The 10,352-nt window shown below is 52.6% G+C and overlaps 1 protein-coding gene across 1 annotated transcript; it reads right to left on the bottom strand.

The window, feature by feature from the left end:
* Nucleotides 1-687: 687 nt before the first annotated feature.
* LOC34617900 (oxysterol-binding protein 1) lies at nucleotides 688-10,125 on the bottom strand. The gene is made up of 21 exons (XM_026338793.1): nucleotides 9,930-10,125; nucleotides 7,966-8,051; nucleotides 7,316-7,665; nucleotides 6,930-7,033; nucleotides 6,640-6,724; nucleotides 5,773-6,547; nucleotides 5,395-5,464; nucleotides 5,037-5,224; nucleotides 4,433-4,690; nucleotides 4,038-4,289; nucleotides 3,694-3,831; nucleotides 2,930-3,034; nucleotides 2,632-2,747; nucleotides 2,429-2,500; nucleotides 2,174-2,247; nucleotides 1,904-1,980; nucleotides 1,714-1,789; nucleotides 1,496-1,592; nucleotides 1,162-1,314; nucleotides 882-972; nucleotides 688-747 (listed from the first exon to the last, which is right to left on the bottom strand). The coding sequence occupies exons 1-21, from the start codon at nucleotides 10,123-10,125 to the stop codon at nucleotides 688-690; spliced, it is 3,423 nt and encodes a 1,140-aa protein (XP_026194578.1).
* Between the last annotated feature and the right edge of the window lie 227 nt (nucleotides 10,126-10,352).

The raw sequence follows: 10,352 nt of genomic DNA, 5'->3' as shown, positions 1-10,352 counted from the left end.
TGTTAAAATTTGGTGTGGACTTATCCCTAGAAACATTCGAGCTATCGCTTCGGTGCAACAACGTGAGCCGAATGGCAGGCATCAATGTTCCCTACCTGATTGTGTGACTTGGATGGCCTAAATAGTTAGATGCAGTAAGCTACAGCTGTACACACAGCTGGTGCATTGACGCATTATGCGTGCTCCGGCCCCTTGGCAAAGCGTCAGGATAGGTCCCTGAGCCTGTGTGGGCATCGAGGACTAAGGTGTGTTGACACTGCATCCAAGCCTGAAACTTTAGCATCTGTGAACTATCCTGCCATACCCTATGTGCACTGATTATCTACTCAAGGTGCCCTAAATCCAGATAGTGCTACTCAAAAGTACTTGGGTCGTCAGTTTTGTACCCTGTGTTTCTACCAAGTGAATAGGTAAATGACAACTTGACTGTCCAGTCACCGATTTTTCCAAGAGCAAGCAAACGCAGCTGCGCTTGTCTCTGCGCTAAACTGTAAACTGCAGCTGACATCGCCTAAAAAGGACAGCAGTCATGCATGTGGGAGCCATCCTAAAAGGGCTACTGCTCTTTCCCAAGATCTAATTATTGCCGCAAGAAACCCTACCTCATAAAAGGCCACCTGTGTCTCTACATGAGGGGAGGTGCATGAAAAAACAACATATAGTGCAAGTTTTCCAGTGACCTTGTACTTAGAAGATGTCGGGACAGCAACTCCAGTTGCCGGAATCGCGCGCTTCCCAGTATCCCCCCTGAGAATGAATTCACACGCGAATATCGAAAGGCTAAACTTATTAGACAAGCCTTGAGTGTCAGCACTGCATGCAACCCAGCACCAGCAAACTGGTATTCTAGTTCAACGAAGAGCTCATGGGCTTTGCTTTACCTTGTACACCCACTCTTCTGAGTCTGGTTGCCGCATAAACCACATGGGGGTGTAATCTGCCTCTCCGCGTGGCCGCATACGCGCAACAGCTCTGCAAAAGCCGCAAACCCGAGACAATTTCTAGGATGCAACCCGTAGAGCAATCGAGGAATAGGCCCTAGTCTCGACATCTAAGGCTTCTTTCGAACCCCTTCTGTAGAGCGAAGCGCGGAGGGCCACTAAGTGTACTATTTGTATGATATGAGTTTGCCCTAGGGTATTTTTTTTTCAGTGCTCATACCTTTGTTTCTCCTCAAGCCTGTTCTTGTGTTGGACCGCCTCATCCACAGAGCCCTCCTCGTACAGCCGTTGGTCTGGCCGACGCCGGGAGTCGGTCGGTGCTGCATGCGCGGCGTACTCCTGCGACAGCTCGTTTAGCTCCATCGTGAAGTACCTGCAAGGAAACCCCCTAAGCAGCAGCCTAAACAATACAAAAAAGCGCAAGGGCGTTCAGGAGGGGATGCCGCGATGTCTGCCAGGAGCAAAAGCCACCCCTCAACACCTGCGCCACCGGGGTTAGTGTTTTCAGCGTTCGAAATGCGAGCCTAGATGATGACTCGAGTACGAAGGCCGACCCGAATCCATAAAACTGGTCCGCATTAGGAGGGCGTGCCGCTGGACGCCATATAAGGCGCTTTGAAGCTTCTATCCAAGGAATGGACTCCCAGTACTCTGCGAAAAACCCGGCGAAAGCATAGAACAGCCCGAGATCATCCAGATGCATTCAGCGGGCGGGAGCTCGATGGCTTCGACACGCTCAGGCCCCAGCTGTCTAATAAACCTGAACACCTACGGGAAATGACGGCGTCCAGCTGATTGTCGGGGCTATCCGCTGGTGGGCCTGTTTCGCTCCTTCGAAATTCATCCACCTGAATGTTCATAAAGATCCCCCGAAGCCGGCATCATGCTCGGAAGTCTGAACCCTAGGAGCCTAGAGCCACGCAGTCTTGAAGCCTTGAGTGCAAAAAACCTCTACAACCCACCTGAGGAGGAACTTTCCAACTTTTGTGGGGGTTGAAGGGAGGAGCTTCCTCAACGTAGAGGGCGGTGGACCACTGCCCTGCAGCGAACACTCTACGCCCTTGCCTGCTGCTTTGAAGTGCACCCAGCAGCACCCTCGGCTTCGCAACAGTGATACGAGACGAAGGCTGCCGAGGGCAGACGGCAGCGCTGTGTGCGACGAGGAGAGGCTACACAGCGAAGATTTGTCGCCAGTACGGCTGATTCTCGAAGATTTAGAGCATCAAAATCACCGGAAAGGCGGTAGTAAGGTCGCCCAGAGGCGTCAAAAATAATCGCTCGGACGTGATGGCAAGTCTTATCAAGCCTGAGGCACAACACCCCTCAACAGCAGTCCCTCATCGATAGATGACACACCCTGAGCTGCACACCTTTGAGCCACAAATAAAAGAACCGCCTGTTCCATACACACACTAAAGCCGGCCCCCATGAAGGGAGCCGCAAAGCGCATCCTATAGCCTAAAGTTTTGGATTCTGGGTTCGCTTGCCATCCTTTCCTCAAGAATTGCAGCACAGAGAAGTCTCCCGTGGTTTCGTTTTGAACCAAACACGTCCCGTCTCTGCAGAACGTATACTCAAAGCCGAAGCCTCTGAGGATTCAGCGCGATTCGGAGTTCGCCCCTGTTGCAATCGTAAAACACCCGTTAGAAAAAGCCCAAGGCCAAACCCAAACGCGCAGCCACGTGCTTACACTTCAATCCAGAGTTTCCCCCATATGACGTTATGCACCAGCATCTTGATCCTTTTGTAAGAAAATCGTTCTCCCGTCCGATGCAGCATGACACGGGCCATACCCGGCATTGTTACCTGCGAGGCAGAGTTGTGTATTACGTAGATTTACAGGACTGCTGTGGGCTTCATTTTAGAAACGCCATTGCGAGGCAGAGCTTGCACAACTGCCCCCTCTGCAATCAAACTTCGACGTCTATAGCGTCTCTGAGGAGAGCAAGGGGCAAGGCCAGTTCAGGATTAGGAAGGACGCAAAGCACCTCGAGAGACTTTCCAGAAAAACGGTTGCGGACCGTCATCCAACCCTCGCATGAGAACTCTGGCGCGTTTGCCACGTAGGCCGTAATAGGGGGATGATGCCCCACCTTCGAAGAGACAAACCGCATTTCCAAATGTTCATGAAATATAGAATGCTACTGCACACAAGCTCCCGCGCGAGTGCCTTCACCCCACATCCAACATCAGCCGCATGCGGCACAAAGATCAGGAGGAGGTGGCGGGGAGCGGCACGAGAATTCTCCCCAGCGAATGCATATGCTTCTTCGCCCCAGAGTTCAGGCCTTACTTGCTCCGACAGGAACCTAAATCCCCGATGAACGAGCTCGAATGTCTCCCCCAGTAACGGATTGAAGGGCTTGTACGTCCTGAATGACGAGCAAAACAGTCAGACTCCAAAATGGTTAGCGTATCCAAACCTTGATGCTTCGTTCTCTGGATAAAAGCGATGAACGTCAGATTCTCAGGCTTGACAGCCTGCTGAACCTCGCCTTTTAAAGGCGCTTTTCCTCGCCTCGGCTTACCTGCCAACTGCGGATGCATAGGGAGAGAGCGCGAAGACCGTAAGCGCCAACAGCCGATCCACACTTCGCGGAAAACGCGATGCCTTGCGTCGTCAACACACACATGCCCATTCAAACCAACTCCCCAACCCCTTCTGGCTCCTGATGCGCCCTCTATGGGCTGTCGCGCGGTGTAGCGACTCCAACCCGAAGCCTACGACAACTCAAAAAACCAGCTCGCGCACAAGGTTGAGGAGGTCAGCATATTGGAGATCCTCGCACTGCCTTTGGAGGAAACTCGTTGGCTCGTTGAAATAGACCGGCATTGCTATGCGGCTCAGGTCCCGTCCAATGCAATCCTTCAGCACTGACCAGAGGTTCACCTGCAGGAGTGCACATCGAAAACACTGACTCCGCGAACTGTACGTACATTCGCGCGCACACAAACAGCGAGATACCTTGGTCGTAGAGAGTTGGGGAGCTCGTTCTTCACGAGAGTCAGCAAACAGCCAAAACTTCGGACCGCAAACTCCAGCGTCCCTTTAGAAGCTGGCTTTCGTTTTGAACTAAGGGTATAGGGCGTGTCTACTTTGAATTCCGTCCGAGGCTTCGGCAGCGCCAAACGCTGGGCTGGAAAGAGTCCCCCTAAGGGGCAGTTGCAGGCTGCCAGGGTGAGAGGAGCATTCGTTGAAGCCGAGAAGGGGGACCCCCTGCTGCTGCTGTTCAAGCTCTCGGCACCGCTGGCAGAAGGGCTGCTGGAGGCTGGTGCTTCCGTCACGAAAGAGCCATCCTCTTCTTTCTGCCTTCTCTCCGAAGCGCCCACATCTATGCACGTCCCTGCCTGGTCATCCAGGATCTGAACGCGCATCGACGCCATGAGCAGCTGTCGCAGCATCGCTAGCAGCCTACCTACAGACTGCCGTTGCCAACAACTCTTGGGTATGCCAAGACTCCACCACACAATCGCTGGATCCTGGACCGTACTACCTGCCTGCCTGCCTGCCTCACCTCATCGCAGTCGAAGAATTCGAGCGACTCGTTTCCGTCATCATCATCACTGTCGCTCGTGCTAAAGCCGCCACCCACCTCCGCAGCAGCAGCAGCTGCAGCTGCAGCTGCTGCTGCAGTTGCCGCCTCGTCTCCTTCACCAGTAGGCAGCCGCAGACCTGCTATGATGGCGGCAATTTCTGCAGCCGTGAGGCGAGACCGTTGTCTGCTCAACTGCATCAGCCTTCCCTGTACCTGCAGAACCTCACGGGCAAAACAGCGTAAACAGTGGGCTCAGAGGGGCGAATCTTAGGTCGCATTCCCCGAGTCTCTACACAAAACAAGAGTCGCGGCATCAGCGCGTTTCGTCAAGCGGAAAAGCAAGACAAGCAAAAACAAGTCCGTTCAATGACCAACGCTGGGATGTACGAGCTACAGCTTGTGAACACGCCTAAGGCATTCAGAACACGCGACCTATTCTACACGTCATTCAGGCTCTGAACGACCGACGGAATAGTTAATATTCACAGCATAAACTTAGCACTAAAGGTCTAGCCTTAGATAGAGGTCACGCTGAGGTGTTGATCACGGAGGCGCACACCTTGTCAAGCTTGTACGTCCTCTTTGCAAGCGACCGGACAGACTTCTCGAGTTGGCGGCGCTGTGTGTACTCCTCACTCAGTAGCTGCTCCCACTGTTGCAACAGCTGCTGCAATAATTGCTGCAGTTCATCTACCCTTTGTAGCAGCAGCACGACGTCTTGGGGCAATTGCGAACCTCCTTCGAAGCCTGACACAGCGCAGCACACACGGCAGCACATTCCAAAAACTTATACTCTACGCACCAGGCCCTTTCATGAGTATTAAACCTAAAACCTTAACGAGCCAAACGGAACCGCAAAAACACGACGATTGTCACATGCCGCCACCGCTAGAAGAGCGAAAGCATCTTTGCCGCACTTGTTTGAGGAATTTGTGCTGTAGACTTCAGCACTGTTGCCTGCAATTCGGAAATCCGCGAGCACGATGTCTGCAGAAGAACACATAGGCAGATACGCAAATTCACGCATATATGCGTAAATATGCAGACACACACACAGATACACACATACACACACACATACACAAATACACATACACACACACAGGTACACGTACCCATGCACGCACAGATGTATACACATATGCCTAAAACAGACAGACAGACAAAAGACAGACAGAGAGACACGCAGATACACGAAGACTCGAAGCCTTTACTCTCATCAAGTTACGCGTGCCGCGAAGACAAGCTACGCACTGCTAGGAATCAAAAGGCTGATTTCTTCCTGAATTACGTGCCTGGATATTCTGCCTTGCACTAATGACGCTCTCCAGCAGCAGCACAAGAGGCCCCTCAGTACTGGTGGCATCGAGCAAGCTGCTGGTGCTCTCTGCCTCCTGAGACGAGTGCGTTGTATGCAGGGGACTGCCAGCATTGCTGTCTACCACTGCGCATTCTCGCAAGACACACGTTTCTGTACTCGCCATGCGGGCAGCTTCCGAGGGCGGCTGTTGCTGCAGCGCGGTCGGTGGGGACTGCGCTGGTGGTGGTGGTGGTGGAGGTGGTGGTTGCTCCAGAGGTGGTGGCAGCTGCTGCTGCTGCTGCACTGTGGCTACAGACAAGGAGCGCAGCCTGCTTGTGGCAAAAGCCGCCGCAGCAGCAGCGCTAGATGCGACGACCCCTGCCAGTCCGCTAAGGGAACTGCTGCTGCTGCTGCTGCTGCTGACAGCTGACGGAGACGGTGCTGTTCGCGCTTCTGGAGCTGCAGTGGCAGGATCTCGCTGCTCCGGCTGAAGGTTCTTGGGCTGCAACGCCTTTCTACTGCTGCTCGTGTTCCTAATGCGCGAAGTATCTGCTGCTGCAGTTGGAGCTGCTCCTGCTGCAGCTTCTTGCGGCGGTCGCCTGCGCTGCTGCTGTCGCTGCTGCTGCTGCTGTCGCTGCTGCTGCTGCTGCTGTCGCTGCTGCTGCTGCTGTGGCAGTCTCTCCCTTTGGCTTCCCCCTGCTCCTCCCGACCGGGGAATTCGATGAGTGCCGCTGAGGGCTGCCCTTTGGCCTTGCTTGAACGCGGCATACCTACAGTCACATCCAAAATTCTACACCTCAAGCCTTAAAGAGCGCAGGTCCACATGCATATCCCGTACACCCCAAGCTTTGCAGCAACTCACCACATTTGCTTCTCCTCCTGACTTTCAGCCCGGAGAAAAAGGGTCTGCTGATCTACCACGTCCACTTCAAACCGCACCGGGTCATCTGAATTCGCAGCACACTCTACGCGCTAAAGTCTGATCAGCGCCAAAGAAAGCGTGGATACGCGCAATTCTGAAGGCTCGCAGCATTTCTAGAGGCTAGGGCTTTAAGGAAAGCAGCGATTCCCAGACTGCGTAGCCTGAAGAGGCGGCAAAACAGAATCACGATGCCAAAAAAATTAGGCTTAGAGCTAGTGTCTCGGTATTACGGGGGCAAAGCCGGACGCGGCACTGATTCAGCAGAAACATTTCTTTAGGCGGGGAGTTCTTCGTCGTGCTGTACTTGAAGAAGCCCGCGTAGACGAAGAAATATCTAAAAGTGCACACATACACATACATACAACATGAACACACACGTATACATATACACATACATGCAAAACGAACATATACATATACACATACACATACGTACAACACGAACACATACACATATATATATATACGTATAGACCCCCTGTCCTGTTAGTGCCAAACGCATATGCAGATCAGGTATACGGGAGTCGTTCAAAAGACCACAATGTGGTCACTACCCTCCAGCTGCACGCCGCGTAGGTATAGACATCCCAGAGAGCAAGCGGCTTTTAAAACTCACCTTGGCCTCCATGAAGAGAGGAGATTGGTCCACTTCTGAAGCCATCCCTGCAGGAGCAAAGTGCTGGATGCTGCTGCTGCTTTGCCGGAGTTGCCTGGCATCGGTGCAACGAGAGACAAATTAGCCCGCGGCTGTCCGCTGTGCTTCTGCTGCTGCTGCTTCTGCTGCTGCTGAGGAGGACGTCCACCGACGGGAGGACGCACAAACACAGAGTTCAACTGATGGTTTGTGTGCAGTCTTGCTTCCGCCTCCAAGGATAGGGCAGGCGCTGTAGCAGGTATCTGACTACCCCTGCCAGCTCCCGACACCCCAGTGGAAGAAACTCCACTGTGCACCGACCGTCGCTGTTGCTGTTGCTCTTGCCTGTTGCGGAGGTGATGCTGCTGCTCATGCTCATGCTGCTCATGCTCATGCTCATGCTCATGCTGGTGCTGCTGCGGGATGGCTTCGCTTGCCGACGACGGCTGAGGTCTCCACAGACTATCCTGTAAAGAACACCATGCCGACAGCAGATCCGACTGTTGCAAATGTCGCCCTCTTGCAATGCTCTAGAGTGCTGCTACCTACCAGAGGGCTCTGGCAACAATTCTCCTGCTGCTGCTGCTCCTCGAGTTGGTGCTGCTACGCTGTGCATTATTACTGAGCCTTACCGACGGTGGCGGGGGGGGGGATGGAAGCCCTGTTAAAGGCTCAACGGCAGGATCTGGCGTGGTTTCTTCCGTCTGCCTCCCACTTGCTGATTCAGGCTGTAAATGCCTGCCTGATGAGGCCGAAGCGGGAAGCACTGCTGTGTGCCCCCCTGCGGCGGCTGCAACGAGCTGCTGGTGCCTGGGTGAAGCAGCGGAAGACTGTTGCTCCTCCCCCTCTTGCTGAGGATGCTGTGGCTGCTTTTGCTGCGCTCCGCTTTTGACAATGGAACCCGGTACGCACATAGTAGCCTCCTCAGTCTGATCCAACTTCAGATGCTGCTCCTCTTCCTCCTTCTGTCCCTTGTAGCTCTGCTCCTGCCCTTCCTTTTGCTGCACGCCCGGCAGACTGGGCGAAGCAACAACGCCTTCATGCGAAGGCAGTACCGGCAGATTCAGTGACTCTTTTTGTTGCTGCTGTCGATCCTGCCTCTGATGTGTGTGCAGCAGCGGGTCGTGCGGCTGCTGCTGCTGCTCCAGTTGCTGCGGCTCCGGCTGCCTGGTAGGAGCGTCCATCTTCTCGACACGCTACGCAGGAGAAGCAATGACCGCTGTATATTAAATCAACAGCACGGTGCAGCTTGCTGCAGCTGTTATGAATGCTGGTGGCGATTAGGCCATTCGCGCCCCCCCTATGAAGGCTGAGAACAAGGGCACGAGACAGGGCGGTCTTGTTGCTGATATTGCCTTTTACAGGGAAGGGGGAAGAGCCACTACTGTTTGCTGCGTCATAGCGCAGCACAGTAGGCTGCTTGTAGCCGCTGCTAAAATTGCTGCAGGATCATAGAGGTTCTTCACGGAAGTGGCGGCCTGATATTCACTGCAGCAAGTAGTGCTGTCTGTCGCAGTCGCGCCTATTCCGTTGGCATCTTCGGGTGTTACTCTAATACTGTAGTGTATAGTGCGGTTGCAGCGGTCGCGGCAGGGACAAAGTAAGCAAATGTAGCAGCAACAAGAGGAGGACAACAGTTCAGGGAGTTGATGATTTTGTTATTGGTGAGCCAGACATAGCCTACGACCATCTGGGTAATCTTTTTTAGACGGAAGAAGTGCACGCTGAACGGGGTGCAACAGCTGCTTCATTGATTGTCTGCGGCTGCAAGCTAAGCCGACGCACATGCAGCCCCGACACTGGTGTCACTGATATTAGTATAGCGAGAAAATGCTGTTCAAAATTTCGCAAAAATTTCGCGGGGAAAGACCATAGCTGGATTAGTGCTAGATTTTATGACTACAGTATCTGGACCTGTCCCTGATTGCTCTGGTCGTAGACTGTGCACTTCATGTGGGTAGCCTCAATATAGGTTCTTCGGAGGACTACACTTTGGAATTTAGCGGTAGAGCATTTAGCTTTGACAAACGCTTCCAAGCGAGTCTATGGATGATGTGGCTGTACTTATATCCTTGTTGCTATCCAGGAGCGTAATCTCTATTTGACTACAAGTGGATCTGCTGTGTCCTTGTGGGCCAACAGTAACATCATCTCTAACCTCCCCATAGGGAGACCGTTAGCTCCAGGATCCATCGAGAGCTAATTAGAAAGTCATTGCGTATCTGTCCAAGAGACTTCCCCGCTTTCTCCGCTCTTGCACCTAATGGTTTGCCGACATACGGACAGATGGACAGCAAGTCTAGCGGGATACTCGGTTACGCTAGACTTAAGCATCGTCCACTACGCTAGTTTTATTTAATTAAGAACCAGTAAATAAATGAATAATCGGCTTGTCTACCCGTACATCTTATCTATTGCATACTACTGTTAGCTTGATACAAGAAGGCACAATGCTGTGCGAGTGTGAGTTAGACATTATAATATGGGAAACTAGCTGCGAATACCCGCAGTGTTTAGAGTATTTAAAACTTGTGCATCTAAAATAACCTGTTCCTGCATGTCTGGAGCTCTAAAGAATGCAGGCACCGAAACGAGCGAGCTCTTTTGGGGACCACCCAAGAAATTTCTATTTTGAGGTCTAGAGTTGCGTATCTCCCTACAAAGGCCTTCGATGAGGCACTACATATGGTAGCACCACATAATTGGATGCAGTGTTCAGCAACTTGAGTTTCTTTGGCAACAAGCTGGAAAAAATACCTCTGGCTCTGGGAAATGATTGCGGAAAAACGCATTTTGAGGGTGGCAGAGACCTGGCTGCAAGCTTATCTGCATGTGGTGCTCTCATGCCTGGTAGAAAGCCAAGAAGCACACGTCAATAGAATGCTTATGGATGCATCTATGGGCGCATGCCGACCAAATAATTATGATAGCCGAACAGACGGGCACATACACGAAGAATTCACTAGTCGGTTGACGATAGACCCCCTTTTATACCCTGCAAATGGAGAGAAACTAGTAC

Source organism: Cyclospora cayetanensis, unplaced genomic scaffold (assembly GCF_002999335.1).
Source record: "Cyclospora cayetanensis isolate NF1_C8 unplaced genomic scaffold, CcayRef3 CcayRef3_contig_106, whole genome shotgun sequence".
Taxonomy (NCBI): domain Eukaryota; phylum Apicomplexa; class Conoidasida; order Eucoccidiorida; family Eimeriidae; genus Cyclospora; species Cyclospora cayetanensis.
Note: the sequence above shows the minus strand (reverse complement) of the source record. Positions and strands in the feature narration are given on the sequence as shown.

Bases quoted from the DNA above. Each gene is read 5' to 3' on its own strand.
- LOC34617900 (XM_026338793.1), bottom strand. From the start codon at position 10,125: ATGCGTTTTTCCGCAATCATTTCCCAGAGCCAGAGGTATTTTTTCCAG. The intron at 7,034-7,315 runs GTGAGTTTTAAA...GTGCACTTTTAG, and splicing joins CTCTCTTCATGGAGGCCAAG to ATATTTCTTCGTCTACGCGG. The intron at 1,315-1,495 runs GTCGGCCTTCGT...GTTTCCTTGCAG, and splicing joins GACCAGTTTTATGGATTCGG to GTACTTCACGATGGAGCTAA.